The 20,623-nt window shown below is 42.3% G+C and overlaps 1 protein-coding gene across 2 annotated transcripts in view; it reads right to left on the bottom strand.

Annotated features, from left to right (window-relative positions):
- Window positions 1-14,595: 14,595 nt before the first annotated feature.
- Window positions 14,596-20,623, bottom strand: part of bsdc1 (BSD domain containing 1) — a 37,390-nt gene continuing 31,362 nt past the window's right edge. For both annotated transcript variants that reach the window (XM_085962941.1, XM_085962942.1), the window contains one exon: window positions 14,596-15,081. In XM_085962941.1, coding sequence (XP_085819067.1) covers window positions 15,049-15,081 — 33 coding nt within the window. In that variant the 3' untranslated portion in view covers window positions 14,596-15,048. The remainder of the gene's footprint in view (window positions 15,082-20,623) is intronic.

The following is a 20,623-nucleotide window of genomic DNA, read 5'->3' as shown; positions in this document are numbered from 1 at the left end:
TTGGAGCAGTATCTCCACAGGACAGGTGGAAACCACCGAGGCCCTGTTGGTCGTCTTATTTAGTCCAACCGATCCCGCGCCCACTTTGTAGGCAAAAAAAAAAAATTGGTGGGCAAAGCTCGACTCCGAAGATGTCTAAAACCACAAGAACACAACTCACGTAGGTTATATACCTTTATAGAAACCCTTTCAACGGTAAAGGAAGTAGTGGGGGTGGGGGTGTAAAATAATTGGTGGATCGTTTTTTCAAAAAACTAGTACTGCGTTTCATCCAAGCAAGGATGCTCATAGAAAGGATGCTCGTTCCTGTTTAATTCCAAGGCCAGGGTTGACAGCCGCCGGATCAGGTCTCTTCCTCCAGGAGCTCCAAGATGGACCAGCAAGAATCACAGAAACCCCACAGTGCAGATAGAGGCCATTTCGGCCCATCGAGCCTGCACCGACACATATCCCACCCGATCCCCATAACCTCTACACCAACACATATCCCACCCTATCCCCGTAACCCCACGTATTTAATCCCCCTAACACTAAGGGTCAATTTATCATAGCCAATCAACCTAACCTGCACATCTTTGGACTGTGGGAGGAAACCGGAGCACCTGGCGTGAACCCACGCAAACACGGGGAGAATGTGCAAACTCCACACAGACAGTCGCCCGAGGCCGGATTCGAACCCGGGTCCCTGGCACTGTGAGGCAACAGTGCTAACCACTATGCCACCGTGTTTGTTTTTTAAAATATACATTTTTTTCAGGGTGCGAGTGTGCTTGGCCCTTAATGAAAGTCGCCAAAATAAGTCAGGTGTACAAAGATTTGAGTCAATAGGAGCGGGCTTGTTAAAGTGATGACACATTGAAAGATTCGACTGAGGTGCCCTAGTAAACAATATCTCGCATCAGCCACAGTTTGAGCCCAACTATCTTGTCTGGCTGAGATTCTCCCCTATGACTCGTGCACAAAGCCAGCGACTCAAACTCTTCCACGACAAATATCTGACGTGTAACAATATGCTCTGTGTAGGTGCCATTGTATAGGAGCCAACACTCCATAGCAAGGAGGACCCGTCTGCGGAATGGGGAAATATTCAGTCACCTGACTTCAGAACCAGAGTAAGATTAATGGGTTATGATGGTTTTTGTGGTCTGCATGGACTCTATTAAAACTACTGATAAGTTCCATATTTTGACATTAAATTGCCATCTTGGTTGGTGGCAGATGGAATTCAACGTCAGTAAATGTGCGATGTTACATTTCAGTTTTTTTTTTAAATAGTAATTATTGGGGGAGCGCTGGGTAAGAGCAGAGTGAGTAGCAGCATCAGGTTCATAAGACAGTAAAAGCAGCAGGCCATTTTAAATTTAAAAAAAACTATTGGAATACTGGGTTTTACGGCAGGAGGCATAACATAAAAGTTGAGCTCCAATGGCGAATCTACATAAAACCTCAGTAAGACCACAGTTGGAGGCTGTGTGCCATTTTGGGCAGAGATTCACTATAATACAAAGGAACACATGAAAATGAAGGATTGTTTTCATTAGAGCAGTGGAGATTAAAGTGTCATTTGATAGAGGTATGAAGGGATGGGATAGAGTAGATCAAAACAGACTTGTATCTGGACCCCTCGCTCACAGAAGCAAGAGTAAATACAAAGAGATTTAGGACAGAGCAGGAGAAACATGTTTTTAAAAAAGCTCCAGGAGCTAGTGATTGAAACAAAAATATTAGAATAGATTATTAGATAGGTCAAAGAAAAAAGGGAATAAAAAAAATATAGAAACAAATCAGGTGCATGGGATTAAGGCGACTGCTCATGGGGAGAATAAATGTAAGAAGTCACAACACCAGGTTATAGTCCAACAGTTTTATTTGAAATCACAAGCTTTCGGAGTGCTGCTCCTTCGTCAGGTGAAGTGGAGAGATGCATAAAGACACAGCTTATATAGTCAGAGAATAATGTCAGATGATTACAGGTAATCTTTCCAACTGCCATTTATCACACCTCGGCAGAGAGATAATCACAGCAATCAAAGGTGTGAATGGTGTCCAAACAGGTTAGTCAGGAAAACATTACATCAAAGAACAATGAGGTGGGGTCACAAGGTCAAATGTTGCAGATGCTGGGGTCTATGAAAAACAAAAAAGACGAAAAAACTTTTTTTTTTGTTGCTGGAAATCACATCAGGTCCGGCCGCATCGGTGTAGAGAGAACAAGCCAACAACGACTTGAGTCTGGATGACCCTACGTCAGGTGGGGTTACATGTAGCGTGACATGAACCCAAGATCCCGGTTGAGGCCGTCCTCATGAGTGCGGAACTTGGCTATCAGTTTCTGCTCTACGATTTTGCGTTGTCGTGCGTCTCGAAGGCCGCCTTGGAGAATGCTTACCCGAAGATTGGAGGCTGAATGTCCTTTACTGCTGAAGTGTTCCCCGACTGGGAGGGAACACTCCTGCCTGGCGATTGTTGCGCGGTGCCCGTTCATCTGTTGTCGCAGTGTCTGCATGGTCTCGCCGATGTACCATGCTCCGGGGCATCCTTTCCTGCAACGTATGAGGTAGACAATGTTGGCCGAGTCACATGAGTATGTACCATGTACCTGGTGGGTGGTGTCCTCACATGTGATGGTATCTGTGTTGATGATCTGGCATGTCTTGCAGAGGTTGCCGTGGCAGGGTTGTGTGGTGTCGTGGTCGCTGTTCTCCTGAAAGCTGGGTAATTTGCTGCAATCGATGGTCTGTTTGAGGTTAGGTGGCTGTTTGAAGGTGAGTAGTGGAGGCGTGGGGATGGCCTTAGCGAGGTGTTCGTCGTCATCGATGACATGTTGAAGGCTGCGAAGAACATGGCGTAGTTTCTCCGCTCCGGGGAAGTACTGGACGATGAAGGGTACTCTATTGGTTGTGTCCCATGTTTGTCTTCTGAGGAGGTCTATGCGATTTTTTGCTGTGGCCCATCAGAACTGTTGATCAACGAGTCGAGCGTCATATCCCGTTCTTACGAGGGCGTCTTTCAGCGTCTGTAGGTGTCCATCGCGTTCCTCCTCATCTGAGCAGATCCTGTGTATTCGCAGGGCTTGTCCATAGGGGATGGCTTCTTTAACGTGGTTAGGGTGGAAGCTGGAGAAGTGGAACATCCTGAGGTTGTCCGTGGGCTTGCGGTAGAGTGAAGTGCTGAGGTGTCCATCTTTGATGGAGATTCGTGTGTCCAAGAATGAAACCGATTCTGAGGAGTAGTCCATGGCGAGTTTGATGGTGGGATGGGACTTGTTGATGTTATCGTGTAGTCTTTTCAGTGATTCTTCGCCGTGGGTCCATAGGAAGAAAATGTCGTCGATGTATCTGGTGTATAGCATTGGTTGGAGGTCCTGTGCAGCGAAGAAGTCTTACTCGAACTTGTGCATGAAGATGTTGGTGTATTGGGGTGTGAATTTGGTCCCCATGGCTGTTCCGTGTGTTTGGGTAAAGAACTGGTTGGCGAAGGTGAAGACATTGTGGTCAAGGATGAAGCAGATGAGTAGTAGGATGGCGTCTGGAGATTGGCTGTTGTTGGTGTTGAGTACTGAGGCTGTCGCAGCAATGCCGTCATCGTGGGGGATACTGGTGTAGAGTGCAGAGACATCCATCGTGGCGAGGAGTGTTCCTGGTTCAACTGGTCCGTGGGTGCTGAGTTTCTGTAAGAAGTCTGTAGTGTTAGGACAGAAGCTGGGGGTTCCCTGCACGATGGGTTTCAGGATGCCCTCAACTGTTTGGACACCATTCACACCTTTGATTGCTGTGATTATCTCTCTGCCGAGGTGTGATAAATGGCAGTTGGAAAGATTACCTGTAATCATCTGGCATTATTCTTGGACTATATAAGCTGTGTCTTTATGCATCTCTCCACTTCACCCGACGATGGAGCAGCGCTCCGAAAGATTGTGATTTCAAATAAAAAACTGTTGGACTATAACCTGGTGTTGTGTGACTTCTTACATTTGTCCACCCCAGTCCAACACCGGCATCTCCACACTGGGGAGAATAAACACCAATGCGGACCTGGTTGGGTTAAATGGCCCGTTTCTGTACTGCAAATCCATGAAGGTTGTAGAACACTATCCATAGGACTCTTAATTCTTGGCAAAAGAAAAAGTTAAACATATTGAATTTTTTTTGAATTTTCTAGATGAATTTAGGAGCAGAGAACATATTTACAAATAAACTTGTATACTCATTCATTTAATATTGCTTACTGATTATAGAGCTTGTTATCTGGAGGGCTTCCAACACTCAAGTTAAGGCAAAGGCTACAAAAACAGCATGCTTCAGATCTAACTCAAGTTGTACTTTAGGGCCTTTAACAGATTATTGTGATGCATAAATCAATACCCTCTGCCACTTAAGTGGCTGCATGGAAGAATTATACAATGCAAATAAGGTAGTTAAGTTTAGAATGTCAAGATATCTCTTATGCAAACACAAAAGGGGAATAGAGTTTTCAGATAATTAAAACAAAAATGATGAAAACATAGGAAACGAAGCAAAATGCTCTCCCAACGCCAAGTACGAGGTTCCAACGGAGACAGACTGAAGCCGGGTGCATTAGCTTTTTTCAATCGAATAACCAGTGATGAGCAAGTAGCCATAACACAGGACACCACTAAGATCATGAGAGTGCAAGAGAGGAGGCAGTTTAGGAAATAGTAGTTAGGTGACAGCAAGCTTGGGTATTAACAGTCTGAAGATTGTAGGAGGGAAGGCTGAGGAAGATAGGTTCTATGGTTTTAAGGGAAAAACCATCAAGCCTACGGTATCCAATTAACAGTGCAATCTTGTACATCATTCACCTTCCCCCCCTAACCACACTATTTCCTGGGAGAGGCAAAAAACATTAAAACTTCAAACCCCAGGAGATTAGTTCATCACAATCATAACTTACCCCTTATATCTGGAAATATCTTCACAGAAACTAGTCAAATCCCATCTTAAACGATTCTGAAAATAAATACTTCATGGCATTTAACCTAACTCTTTGCCCATCAATAGTTCTATCATTCTATCTTTTTAGAATAAGCTATCTAACCACACTGAATAAATCACAATGATTGTACAAACTTGAGTCATGTCCCCTATAAGGCTGTACACTCTCTCCTCTCCCCAATGCAGAGAAGTGTGAGGTGATGCACTTTGGGAGGATTAATATGGAAAGACAGTATATATAAATTACATGATTTTGAAAAGTGTAGATAAGCAGAGACCTTGTTGTCTATAAAGACAAACCTTAAAGATGGCATGGCAAGTTGATAAGGTGGTTAAAAAACATATGGGTTACTTAGGTTTATAAATAGAGGAATAGAATATGAAAGCAGAGATCATGCTAGAACTTTATAAAACACTGGTTATCCTTCAGCTGCAGTATTGTAGACAATTCTGGGCACCACACTTCAGGAAAGATATAAAGGCCTTAGAAAGGGTTACAGAAGAGGTTTTACCAGGGATGAGAAACTACAGTTATGAGGAGAGGTTGGAAAAGTTAGGACTGTTCTCCGTGGAACAGGAGGTTAAGAGGTGACCTAATAGAGGTTTTGATAAAGTAGAGAGAAAAATGATTCCCTCTGGCAAGTGGATCAATAACTAGAGATCATAGAATCAAAATTGGCAAAGGATCGAGATGGGAGAGGAGGAGAAAGTTTTTTACTCAGTTGTCAGGATCTGGAACACTACCTGAAAAGGTGGTGGAAGCCGATTCCATAAATCATTTTAAAAAGGGAGTTGCACGGGTACTTGAAGAACTTACAGGGTTACAGACAAAAAGCGGGGATGTGGGACAAACCACTTTCGAAGAGCCAGCATATGCACGACAGGCCGAATGGCCTCCTCCTGTGTTGTAAGTTTCTATGAATTCTTGGGAGTATATCCACATAACCAAGAGCTCCAACATCATAGAAATTCACAGCACAGAGGGAGGCCATTCGGCCCATCACACGTGCCGGCCGACAAAGAGCTATCCACCCTAATCCCACTTTTCAGCTCTTGGTCCGTAGCCTTGTAGGTTATGGAACTTCAAGTGCATATCCAAGTACTTTTTAAATGTGATGAGGGTTTCTGCCTCTACCACCCTTTCAGGCAGTGAGTTCCAGACCCCCACCCTCTGGATGAAAACAATTCTCCTCAAATCCCCCGACCAATTACTTTAAATCTATGCCCCCTGGTTATTGGCCCTTCTGTTGAGGGAAATAGGTCCTTCCTATCCACTCTATCTAGGCCCCTCAATTTTATACACCTCAATTAGGTCTCCCCTCAGCCTCCTCTGTTCCAAAGAAAACAAACCCAGCCTATCCAATCTTTTCTCAGCCAAAATCCCCAGCCCAGGCAACATCCTCGTAAATCTCCTCTGCACCCCCTTTAGTGCAATCACATCCTTCCTGTAATGTGGTGACCAGAACTGCACGCAGTACTCTAGCTGCAGCCTAACTAGTGTTTTACACAGTTCAAACATAACCTCCCTGCTCTTATATTCTATGCCTCAGCTAATAAAAGGCAAGTATCCCGTATGCCTTCTTAACCACCTTATCTACCTGTCCTGCTACCTTCAGGGATCTGTGGACATGCACCTCAGTGTCCTACCATTTATTGTGTATTCCCTTGCCTTGTTAGCCCTCCCCAAATGCATTACCTCGCACTTCTCCAGATTGAATTCCATTTACCACTGTTCTGCTCACCTGACCAGTCCATTGATATCTTCCTGCAGTCTGCAGCTTTCTTCTTCATTATCAACCACACGGCCAATTTTTGTATCATCTGCAAACTTCTTAAATCATACTTCCTACATTCAAGTCCAAATCATTGATATATACACAAAAAGCAAAGGACCCAGTACTGAGCCCTGCGGAACCCCACTGGAAACAGCCTTCCAGTCACAAAAACACCCTTCGACCATTACCCTTTGTTCCCTGCCTCTGAGCCAATTTTGGATCCAACTTGTCACTTTGGCTTGGATCCCATGGGCTTTTACTTTCGTAACCAGGACCTTATCAAAAGCCTTGCTAAAATCCATATAGACTACATCAACTGCACTACCCTCATCTACCCTCCTTGTTACCTCCTCAAAAAATTCAATCACGTTAGTCAGACATGACCTTCCCTTAACAAATCCATGCGGACAGTCCCGGATTAAATCGGTGTCTTCCTCAATGAAGATTTATCCTGTCCCTCGAGTATTTTTCCAATAATTTTCCCCACCACCAAGGTTAGGCTGACTGGCCTGTAATTACTCAGTCTATTCCCTTTCTCCCTTTTTAAACAACGGTACCACGTTAGCAGTCCTCCAGCACCACACCATAGCCAGAGGGGATTGGAAAATGATAGTCAGGGCCTCTGCTATTTCCTCTCTTACTTCTCAACAGTCTGGGATACATAGAAACATAGAGATAGGAACAGGAGTAGGCCATTCGGCCCTTCGAGCCTGCTCCGCCATTCAATGAGATCATGGCTGATCTTCGTCTGAGATCATAGCTGATCTTACCAGTTCAGTACCCCGTCCCCGCCTTTTCTCCGTAACCCTTAATCCCCTTAGCCTTCAGAAATATATCCAATTCTCTCTTGAAAATATTTATTGAATTAGCCTTCACAGCCCTCTGTGGCAGGGAATTCCACAGGCTCACCACTCTTTGAGTGAAGAAATTCTTCCTCATCTCTGTTTTAAATGATTTGCCCGCTATTTTTAGACTGTGACCCCTGGTTCTGTGCTCCCCGGCCATTGGAAACATTCTCTCTGAATTCAGCCTGTCCAGGCCTGCCATAATTTTATATGTTTCGATGAGATCCCCTCTCAATCTTCTAAACTCCAGTGAGTACAAGCCCAAACTATTTAATCTCTCTTCGTAGGTCATTCCCGCCATTCCAGGTATCAGCCTGGTGAATCGCCGTTGCACTCTTTCCATGGCAAGAACATCCTTCCGCAGATGGGGCGACCAAAACTGTACACAATACTCCAGATGCGGTCTCACCAGCACCTTGTACAGCTGTAGTAAGGTATCCCTATTCCTATACTCGAACCCCCTGGATATGAAGGCCAACATACCATTTGCCTTCTTAATCGCCTGTTGCACCTGCATGCTCTCCTTCAGTGACTGGTGCACAAGAACACCCAGGTCCCTCTGCACTTCCCCATCTCCCAATCTATTGCCATTTAGATAATAATCTACCCTCCTGTTTTTACCCCCAAAGTGGATAACCTCGCATTTATCCACATTATAGTGCATCTGCCACGTATCCGCCCATTCCCCCAACCTGTCCAAATCGCACTGTAGCCTCCTGACATCCTCATCAGAGCCCACCCCTCCTCCTAGTTTAGTGTCGTCAGCGAATTTGGAAATATTGCATCCAATTCCCTGATCCAGATCATTTATATATATTGTGAACAGCTGGGGTCCCAGGACAGATCCTTGCGGCACCCCGCTGGTCACTGCCTGCCACTCCGAAAATGAGCCGTTTATTCCAACTCTCTGTTTTCTATCCGCCAGCCAGTTCTCTATCCACGTTAATACTTTGCCCCCAATCCCATGAGCCTTAATTTTGCATGATAATCTTTTGTGTGGAATCTTATCGAAGGCTTTCTGGAAGTCAAGGTACACCACATCCACTGGCTCTCCCCCATCTATTTTACCAGTTACTTCCTCAAAACATTCCAGCAGATTAGTCAAACACGATTTACCCTTTGTAAATCCATGTTGACTCTGTCCGATCCTTTCCCCATTTGTCAAGTGCTCCGCTATTTTATCCTTAATAATGGACTCTAGCATTTTGCCCACAACCGATGTAAGGCTTACTGGTCTATAATTCCCTGCTTTCTCTCTACCCCCCTTTTTAAATATTGGGGTAACATTAGCTACCCTCCAATCCACGGGTACTGTTCCCGAGTCAATGGAGTTCCGGAAGATGATCCTTAGAGCATCTGCTATCTCCAGGGCCACCTCCTTAAGTGCCCTAGGATGTAGTTTATCAGGCCCCAGGGATTTGTCGGCCTTCAGTCCCCTCAACTTACCCAACACCATATCCCTAGAGATACTAATTTCTGTCAGCTCCTCCCTCTCATTAGTCCCTATGTTTGCCGATATTCCTGGGAGGTTATTTGTGTCCTCCTTTGTGAATACAGAACCAAAGTATGAGTTTAATTGGTCTGCCATTTCCTTATTCTCCATTATATATTCTCCCGAATCGGACTGCAAGGGACCGACTTGGGATTTTACCAGTCTTTTCCTCCTGATATACCGATAAAAGCTTTTGCAGTCTGTCTTTATGTTTGCTGCAAGTTTACTTTCGTATTCTATTTTCCCCTTCCTGATTAATCCCTTTGTCCTCTTTTGCTGTATCCTGTACTGCCCCCAATCTTCCGGTCTGGTGCTTTTTTTTGCCAGTTGATATGCCCTTTTTTTTGATTTTATGCTGTCCCTAATTTCCCTCGTTATCCACGGTTGAGTCACCTTTTTAGGTTTATTTTTATACCAAACCGGTATAAACATGTTCTGGAATTCTTCCATTCTATCTTTGAATGCTTGCCATTGTCTATCCACTGTCAATCCCCCCAGAAACACCACCCAATCAATCTTACCCAATTCCCGTCTCATACCCTCGTGACTCCCTTTATTTAAGTTCTGGACCTTAGTCTCTGATTCAATTTCCTCACTCTCCATCTCGACTGAGAGCTCGATCATATTATGATCGCTCTGACCCAAGGGGCCTCGTACAAGAAGATTGCTGATAAGTCCCTTCTCATTGCACAATACCCAGTCTAAAATGGCCTGATCTCGAGTCGGCTCCTCGACATATTGGTCCAGATAACCGTCCCGAAAACATTCCAGGAATTCCTCCTCCTCAGAATTTTTACTAATTTGGGTAGTCCAATCAATATGTAAATTAAAGTCACCCATGATGACAGCTGTGCTCTTATCGCACGCTTCTCTAATTTCCCTTTTTATGCCTTCCCTCACCTCCATATTACTATTTGGAGGCCTATATATCACACCCACTAACGTTTTCCTCCCCTTGCTATTTCTCATTTCTACCCATACAGATTCCGTTTCATCCGAGTTAATATCCTTCCTTTCCATTGCATTAATCCCCTCCTTTACCAGCAATGCTACCCCACCTCCCCTACCTTTTTGCCGATCCTTCCTAAATATTGTATATCCCTGGATGTTAAGTTCCCAGCCTTGCCCACCCTGCAGCCACGTTTCTGTAATCCCAATCAAATCATACTTGTTTACCTCTATTTCCACAACTAATTCATCCACCTTGTTCCTAATGCACCAGGCTGATACCTGGAATGGCGGGAATGACCTACGAAGAGAGATTAAATAGTTTGGGCTTGTACTCACTGGAGTTTAGAAGATTGAGAGGGGATCTCATCGAAACATATAAAATTATGGCAGGCCTGGACAGGCTGAATTCAGAGAGAATGTTTCCAATGGCCGGGGAGCACAGAACCAGGGGCCACAGTCTAAAAATAGCGGGCAAATCATTTAAAACAGAGATGAGGAAGAATTTCTTCACTCAAAGAGTGGTGAGCCTGTGGAATTCCCTGCCACAGAGGGCTGTGAAGGCTAATTTTCATCCAGGCCTGGGGATTTATCCACTTTCAAAGATGCTAAACCCCTTAATACTCTAGATTTTTGCACCCACTCGAGCCTTAATAATCTTCACAGCACATCGTATCCTCTCATCTTTACATCATTGATACTAAGATGCTTCTGAATTTTTGTTTGTTCCCTTTAAGCTGCAGATATGGTATCCCACATACTCTTACTCATCACCACATTCCCCCAAGTCTCAGCACATAGTATCCTATTCCAATTAGGGTAGATCTTTGAGGAAGTCACCAGAATGGTGGATGAAAACATCCAATTAATGTTGTATACCATGACTTCCAAAAGCATTTGATAAACCATAACAGATACTATTAGGAAAAATTATATTGGATCAGTAGCTGGTTGACTACACTTCAAAAGTACTCCATTGGCTGTAAAGTGCATTTGGACATCCTAAGGTCTTGAAAGGCGCAATATAAATAGAAGTCTTTCTTTAACTCACCCAAAAGTCAGCATCCCCAACAACACAGCACTGAAACATCAGCCTAGATTTATGTTCTCAAGTCTCTGCAGTGCAATGTGAACCTACGACCTTCTGATGCAGGTGAGAATGACACCTCAGTGCAGTATTGAGTGAGTGCCACCAATGAGGCAACGGTGCCAAGAATAATCCTTTGCAAGCCTCCAGGTCCACCAAATTCAAACAGGAAAATCGCTAAGAAATAAACAAGCACAAACAGGACCAAGTTGCTTTGATTTGAGGCTCAGTTTGCCAAAGTGTGGAGGCAGTCTAGTCAGTCAGTGTTGAATGAGACCATTAGGTTCTGGTTCATTACAGACATAGAATTACATTACTGGGCAATGGAAATTAATGCTTATACCTACTACATTTAATGCTTTAGGATATAAAAGTATTCAAACAAGAACTGTCACATAGTATAACAATTGTTTGAACTAACCACATGACTGTAGATATTTGCACTGTATATATTGCTTTTACTATTTCACCAGTGATTTTCTGAGATAATTGTTTGAAAACTGACATTTAGAGATCCTAGCAAGGTGGGATTGGGAGTTTGCGAAACTAGTAGACTTCAGTTTGGAAAGGCACAAGAATATTTCCAAAGACTACTGACTTTTGAGAACTAAATGCGAATCAGCAAGAAAATAAATATGGCAAGCCTGCAATATATTAAGGCAATTATTGTAAAGGTTTATAGTAACACATGGCAATTCATCTTCCATGTCATTGACCTTTCACAGTCTAATATTTCAGTATTAATTGCTGCCACATCAAGATGGAGCAAAATTTAATTAAAAAAAAAAAAATCAAAATTCTTTGTTCCACTGGTACCAGATTGGAGGGGGAAAAAAAAGTGGAAATGGAAGCACAACTTCCTCCATGAAGTGAAATGCGTTAAGGCCAGGAAAAGACAAGATCTAGAAATCATAAGAAAAAGCAGTCTACATGTAAAAATGAAAAGCACATAAATACACGAATATTCTCCTCAAATCTTTCTCGTTGAATGTGCCTTTGCTGTTTGCGCGCCAGTTTTCTCTCCTCTCTCTCTCGCTCAAGTGTTCATTATTTTTCCTCAACTTTAATGTGCTTTGAGGCATCTTCTGTATAGAAGCAGCTCTCCAGAAATACAAGTTGCTGTTGTCACCACTGTGAACGGAGTCTACTCATGCAGAATTTAATCAGTACTTTAGACTATTAGCAAAAATGGCATTAGCTTTAAAACTAACAGCATCAGTTACAACAAATACAGGCTTATAATACAAAAAGTTAGATGAAAGCCACCAATGTATTGGCAGATATGCAAGTGCTATTTTAACTCGCAAGTGACATTTCAATGCCAAAATGGCTTTCAAGCACGCTAATTTTTGAAAAGATGATATCAGAAAGGCACTTAATGAATGACTGCACTTTAAAGCACTGTTATGCTTGACAAGACAAGTAGCGGTTTTAGACACACAAGGACATGTACAATTTTCAGTTTCAATACAAGCCTAAAGTCTTATGATAAGTAGTCACTTAAGTTTGATGAAAATGCTTCTTTTCAAAAAAAAAGTGTGAAATTATGCATAAGCTTTATAAATCCATAATCAATTGCATGGATGATTTATAGTTGGGCGATTGAAACCCAGATGCTGAAAAGTATAGAATTCCAGATAGGAAGTGATGGGATACAGGAAGATCATTCAGAGCGACATCTGCAAGGTACAACTCAAGAATGCTTCATTCTGTACCCAGGACATTGGAACACTACTGCACCACGTTGGTGTACGGTGCTATGAGACCTTTGGTTAATGTAAATGTCAGTTACAATGCCACAGGTCACAACAGCATTCTTTCCAGGTTGCAAAATACCATCTCAAACCACGTTTAGTTTAAGAGGTTTTTTTTTTTTTTTAATGAGTCTGAAAAATCTAGCAAGAAATGTAAATGATTGAGGCGACAGCAGTGCTTATACACGTACAAAAAGGACACCTGACTTGTTCTCACATAGCCCATTTTGAAAGAAACATGCATCCATCAAAAGAAAGTTACTTACCATAAGGCTTCTCATTATACTGCATACCAAGCGTATAACAGTGAGTCAGATTTTTATTTTGTTTAACTTTGTCATTTTTTTTTTTTTAAAGTCTTATTTACAGCTAAGCCTCTCCAACAGAAAGTGCAGTTGCCACCATTTCCATCTACCTCAGTATAGTGTGGGTTTATTTAGAGTATTGGTGCGAATACATGATAAGGGAGCCGGGGGAGGGGGGAAAAAATCACACCCTAGCGAGTAAACTTTAATGTTAGACGATACTCAATTTATCACTTCATGTTGCACCCAGCAGGGAGGGACAGATCAGCTATCAGTGCTTGAAGTAGCTCAAATCTGATCTGCAGCTAGAGTTTAGAAGCACCGAGTTTCAACACATCTAGAGTGTGGTTTCAAAAAAGTCATGTACCTTCCATCAAACTTTACTGAAATACTTGCAACATGTGTCATATTTCTTTCTTGAATAAACTTCCAAACAGAAAATACCCAGGTCAGGCAGCATCTGTTAAGAGAGCACAAATTAGTCGACATTTTGGGTACAAGACATTTGAGGAAACGTCCCGTACCTGAAACATTGACTGACTTGTGTTCTTGGCATATGCTGCCTGACATGCTGAGTACCTCCAGTGTTTTCCGTTTTTGCTGCAAATTTCTAGTAACCAGTATTTGCTTTTTGAATAAATTGTACCAGTTTTACACTTACCTTTTCAAACCTCAAGCATGTCGATAACCAATGGACAATTCAATAGTATGTACAGAAACGATGGTAATGGCACACTCCAGCAGTGAAGCCACAATCAGTCAGCAGCACAATTAGTGCTTTCAATTCGTTCAAGTAATGCAGCTTCCTGGTTTCCCATACTGGACTGTTCCATTTTCGTTTTATTCCCTAGTTTGCTCTACAGAGGTGACCTGTCGCCATGCAGTCTTCAACCAGGAATGGTGAATGAGCCGGCAGATTTCCAAACTGCTGTCACATTTGCTTTGTAATCCAGTAATAGGATCAATACAACAATCTGAATTTTCCTTCTTCCCATTTCTCACCAACCCCTCCTTCCCAAAAAAGGTGGAACATTTCGCAGTGTGTGCTTCAGCTAAAAAATTTACAAACCTTAACTTAGCAGACACGTTAACCTTATGAGGTTTCTGGTATCTTTTTCACCACAAATACGACAAAGTTGACAATTTCAATTTAGATGGTGCTTTAAAGGTTCTGTAGATCGGTTTCAGTAGTCACCATTCAAAATTTACAGTATCAAATTTGTGGAAGTATATGATTGGTTACAAGCAACTTGAAAGTTTTTTTTTAAAATCACAGTACTCAAGATTTATAATGCCTAGTAGCTCAGGCATCAAGATTATAACCCTCTTTTTGGGAACCCTCCAGTTTTAAAAGCAATTCAATGTCCAATTAGCATTTTCAGCTGACATTTTGTTTTATTTAAAAAGTGCTTAAACACCAAAAGCATTAGTCAATTCACCTTGTATAATTTAAGTTTAATAGATGTAAGTGCAAGTCTGTAAAAGATCCAAGGGAATTCAAATTACAAAACTAATTAATGGTTTCCCATATCTGAAAGCTAGAAAATGCATATATAATTTAAAATATATATTGCACAACCAACCAGCTGTTAATTACACGAAAACAGACCATTAGAAACAGTAATAGCAATGTCTCTCACTGAATATAACTTTAGTCTAAACAATGAAATATAAACCATGCTCCATAGTTCTCTGTAATTACATGCTAAGAAGCCTGCTATATGATACAATAGCATGCAGTATAAAAGATGTTACCCAAGCTTATTGAAGCAATGGCACAGGAAACCTGTAATACACACTACAGGCTAAGAATATAAACACAATGCTCATTACATCAGAGTGAAAGAATTCAAGAAATCAACTGAAGAAGCAATGTCCAATTCCATTTTATTCCCAATCTTCCCAATCTTCATCTTCCAGCTGAAACAAGCCAGGTTTTTAAAATTAGAAATTAGTCAGGCAACACATGTCTATGGCATTCAACAGTTCTAATATTAAGCAGCAAGGATACATTCTACAAATCCCCACAAAGGTGAAATACCATAATACAAAAGCACCAATCACACGAGCAAAGACATCAGTTTTTCATAACCAGTTTGCTGTACACAACTGAAATGTTGACAACTTGCACCTGCAGCTTGGTGGTCAGCAGTCGTTTCAAAAAAAACTTTTTTTTCACCGCTTCTGACCACTTTAAAAGTGTTCAACATTACCACAAAGTGCAAAAATATATGGAGAATTGGGCAGAGAAAAGTAAATCAATTGAATTTTAAAACTCGGGAATATCTGCTCTTTCCATTCCAAATACGCCACAATAAACAAGTGCCCAATGCTCCCTTGAAGCTGCGCAGCGGTCTAGAGGTCCCGCAAAGCCAGAAAAACCGCACAAGCGCGGAATTTTGAATGGCCCGCGTGGGTCAAAAAAAGAGGGAATATTGGGAGTGCCTTTGAGCTTGGGATATGATGCTTTCACATGGACCACTTAATAATGCAACATAAAATAGGCCCTTATTGCATACTAGAGAAAACAAAACCTTTTAAATTAGATTTGTCCTTTTCTCCCCCTCTCCTAATTAGCATACAATAAGTAATAAAACATCTCAAACCACTTCACATAAGAAACAGAGCAACTGGTAGAGGGTTTAGGAGAGTTGGCTGAAGGCACAATGAAGGTAGGTTTTGAAAACATTTATTGGAAAGGAGGGAAAGGAAGTATTAATTGAAAAGGGTTAGGGAGGGAGTTTCCGAGGATGGAGGCAAGATGGTTGAAACCTCTTGCCACCAAGCGAGGAATGCATTGAGGGGATACACAAGGGCCCAGACTCTCAGGTGTAGGATGGAGGCAGGAACTGTGAATTGAGAGCTGCGACACAGTGCAGGTCCGCAAGAATAGGGATGATGAGTCAGTCAGACACAGTGTGGACAGCAACGTTTTGGACAAGTTTAAGTTTGTGTAGTCAGAGAGTTCAGGAGACTCAGTCACTCGAGAAGTCGCCTTGAGGCATTGGATGGATGAGGGTCTCCGCAGCAGAGGGAACAAAATAGTGGCAAAGGCTGGCAATGCAGCAGAGAAGGAAGCATGCTGGCACAGTGACAAATAGGATATGGATGGCTTGAAGCTCAGCTGAGTGTTGAACAGGGCACTATCTGGTTTATCCTGAGTGAGCAGTTAGCGAGGGCCATGAGATTAGAGACTTTGGTGGAACCAAAAGTACAGAATCCAAACTGTTGCAAGATCAATTTTATTAAATGTATGAGTATAGACGTCACCTGTTTTCCAAGTGTAAGATTCTGAGGGGGATTGACAGGGTAGATGCCGAGAGGTTGTTTCCCCCTGGCTGGAGAGTCTCGAACTAGGGGGTAGAGTCTCAGGGTAAGGGGTCGGCCGTTTAAGACTGAGATGAGGAGGAATTTCTTCACTCAGAGGGTGGTGAATCTTTGGAATTCTCTACCCCAGAGGGCTGTGGATGCTGAGTCAGAGTATATTCAAGACAGATCGATAGATTTTTGGACTCTGGGGAATCACGACATATGGAGATCGAGCAGGAAAGTGGAGTTGAGGTAGATGATCAGCCATGATCTTATTGAATGGCAGAGCAGGCTCGCGGGGCCGTATGACCGACTCCCAATTCTTATGTTAACCTTTAATGTGGAATGACACAATGTGGGTATGATAATGTCAGAAAGGCACCCTCCAATACAGAATAAGTTTACTCTTGTGCCCCCAACTCCATTTTACCCGACCCATCCAGTATCTAAGATTAACAATCTGGCTGGCAGGTCAAAAACACCCAATGTTGCTCCTCAACTGAACAGTCAGGAGAGGCAGTGGAGTGGTGTGGCGAGGTGGGGCAACCTTTCCTTGCCCCCCCGGAAGGCAATCTCTCACCCTGTAGGAGGAATCTAAATACCAAATGTTCATTAAAATCAAGGATTGGATTCAAATTCAGATCAGCCATTTATTAGAGTTTTTTTGAGGATGTAACTAGCAGGGTAGATAATGGGGAACCAGTGGATGTAGTATATTTGGATTTCCAAAAGGCATTCGATAAGGTGCCACATAAAAGATTACCAAGATTAGGGCTTATGGGGCTAGGGGTAATATAGCAGCATGGATAGAGGATTGGTTAATGGACAGAAAACAGAGTCGGGATAAACAGATCTTTTTCAGGTTGGCAGGCTATACCTAGTGGGGTGCCGCAGCGATCTGTGTTCGGGCCGCAGCTATTTACAGTCTAGATTAATGACCTAGATGAAGGGACCGAGTGTAATGTATCCAAGTTTGCTGACGATACAAAGCTATGTGGGACAGTAAGCTGTGAGGAGAAGAGAGTCTGCAAAGGGATATAGATAGACTAAGTGAGTGGGAAGCAAGGTGGCAGATGGAGTATAATGTAGGGAAATGTGAGGTTATTCACTTTGGTAGGAAGAATAGAAAACCAGAATATTTTTTAAATGGTGAGAAACTTTCAAATGTTGGTGTTCAGAGATTTGGGTGTCCTCGTGCAAGAAACACAAAGCTAGCATGCAGGTACAGCAAGCAATAAGGAAGGCAAATGGCACGCTGGCCTTTATTGCAAGGGGGTTGGAGTATAAGCGTAAGGAAGTCTTACTACAATTGTACAGGGCCTTGGTGAGACCACACCTGGTGTACTGAGCACAGTTTTGGTCTCCTTATCTAAGGAAGGATATACTTGCCTTGGAGGCGGTGCAACGAAGGTTCACTAGATAGATTCCTGGGATGAGAGGGTTGTCCTATGATGAGAGATTGTGTAGAATGGGCCGATACTCTCTGGAGTTTAGAAGAATGAGAGGTGATCTCATTGAAACATACAAGATTCTGAAGGGGATTGACAGGGTAGATGCCGAGAGGTTGTTTCCCCTGGCTGGAGTGTCTAGAACTAGGGGACATAGTCTCAGGAGAAAGGGTCGGCCATTTAAGACTGAGATGAGGAGAAATTTCTTCACTCAGAGGATTGTGAATCTTTGGAATTCACTGCCCCAAAGGGCTGTGGATGCTGAGTCGTTGAGTATATTCAAGGCGGAGATCAATAGATTTTTGAACTCTAGGGGAATCAAGGGATATGGGGATCAGGCGGGAAAGTGGAGTTGAGGTCGAAGATCAGCCATGGTCTTATTGAATGGCGGAGCAGGCTCGAGGGGCCGAATGGGCGACTCCTGCTCCTAATTCTTATGTTCTTACCTAAAAGCCTTCAGTTTCAAGCTTACTTCACTGTTTTGCCGGTAATGCAGGAAACTAATTATTAAAAAAATCTTTCATAAAAGTTTAATTTTAAACCCAATTTCATGAAATTTGAATTTCTATTCATTTTGCTCCAGCTAATTTTGTCCACATAAACAAGCCATCAGCTATCAATGTCCATTATATATGAGCAGAGGTACCAAGACCTTTTAAAATTAATGAAATCTAAAAATAATTTAATTTATATACATGAACATTATTTCAAACTTGCCTGATTTTTTACCAAAGTACTTTATCACATTCAACATTATGAATTATTTTTAAAAGCACAATGTAGGGAGGGGAAAGCAGATTGCCTATCGAAACAAACACCGATTACCATTAGAAAATTCAATGGGAAAGTAAGTGGGCTCCTAAAGACAAGAAAATATTTTTTCACGTACTGTGTCGCAAATAGGGAAATTTCTGTATTTTTCTTTGAAGTAGTGTATCTCCATGTGACCTTGCTCACCATTAGTCAGAGGAAATCAATGGAACTATAATAATTGGATATATTCTACCACAAGCGGGCGATTCGATCCAATCCGCTCTGCCAAGTTACCATAGAAACATAGAAGATAGGAGCAGGAGTAGGCCATTCGGCCCCTCGAGCCTGCTCCGCCATTCAATGTGATCATAGCTGATCATCCAAGTTCAGTCCCTGCTGTCTCCCCATACCCCTTGATCCCTTTAGCCTTAAGAAATATATCCAACTCTTCCTTGAATATATTTAATGAATTGGCCTCTACTGCCTTCTGTGGTAGAGAATTCCACAGGTTCACCACTCTCTGGGTGAAGAAATTCCTCCTCATTTCTGTCCTAAAAGGCCTACCCCTTCAGACAGCAAAGCTGAAAATTCCCCCCTCTCCCACCCCACCCCCCCATCTTTAGTAGCGTTTCTTGTAACAGACAGAGGTATTCCCTCAAATTTAGACGGTTAAGGGGTGACTTGATTGCAATTTTCAAAGATATTAAGGGGAATGGATAGAGTAGATAGAGAGAAACTATTTCTGCTGGTTGGGGAGTCTAGGACTAGGGGCAGAGTCTAAAAATTAGAGCCAGACCTTTCAGGAGTGAAATTAGGAAACACTTCTACACACAAAGGGTGGTAGTAGTTTGGAACTCTTTCACAAACAGCAATTGATGCTAGATCAATTGTTAACTTTAAATCTGAGATTGAAAATGTTTTGTTAACCAAAGGTATTAAGGGGATAAGGGGCAAAGGTGGATATATGGAGTTAGGTCACAGATCAACCATGATCTCACTGAATAGCAGAACAGGCTTGAGGGGCTCAATGGCCTACTCCTGTTCCTATGTTACAGCAATACCTCTGAAGCAATAAAAATAGGTACCACTGCATCATTTACCCACTGATTTCAATGTAGAGGGCAGGACAATATTACCAACTCAAAGATTTTAATATGCAGTTTTATTTGGAGGTGGCTTTCACTTCACTATTAAAAGGACAAGAGACATTACACCTATAGATGAGATAAAGTTGACCGTGATCAGGAAATTAGTTTAGATGAAAGGGACTTTATTTTAGGTGAATTAAATTGTACACTTTCCAAATGCAAGCAAGAGTTAGACACCCAGATAATGTGGGATTCATTTTTCATTACCATTGCATATATTCGTCCTTCTATATTGTGCCTTCAATCACAAGTGATTGACAACAGTGCCTTCAAAGGCCATTAAACAATATAAGACTGAGGAATTCTCCTGTAGTCTTTAGTTCTAGCAGTGCGGTTTAGGTCATCCACCTGCAACATTTCATCCCGAAAAGTTACAAAAGAACATTTAGGACTGAGATGAGGAGAAATGTCTTCACTCAGAGGGTGGTGAACCTGTGGAATTCTCTACCACAGAAGGCAGTGGAGGCCAAGTCACTTAATATATTTGAGGAGGAGATAGATAGATTTCTAGACACAAAAGGCATCAAGGGGTATGGGGAGAGAGCGGGAATATGGTATTGAGAGAGAGGATCGGCCATGATCATATTGAATGGCGGAGCAGGCTCAAAGGGCCGAATGGCCTACGCCTGCTCCTATTTTAGGTTTCTAAAAGACAAAACACACCTGCTCCATCCAAAAAAAGCTGTTGTTTGCTAATAGAGAAAAAGGGTAGGTTAACAATGTGACTGTAACCAGTCCACAAAGGGTTAAGTATTATGCCATTTAGTATCTTTCTGCCTTTTTGGTTCAACATATTATTTTATC

This window comes from Somniosus microcephalus, chromosome 20 (assembly GCF_052327205.1).
Source record: "Somniosus microcephalus isolate GS21.2 chromosome 20, FLI_Smic_1.0, whole genome shotgun sequence".
Lineage (NCBI taxonomy): Eukaryota > Metazoa > Chordata > Chondrichthyes > Squaliformes > Somniosidae > Somniosus > Somniosus microcephalus.
Note: the sequence above shows the minus strand (reverse complement) of the source record. Positions and strands in the feature narration are given on the sequence as shown.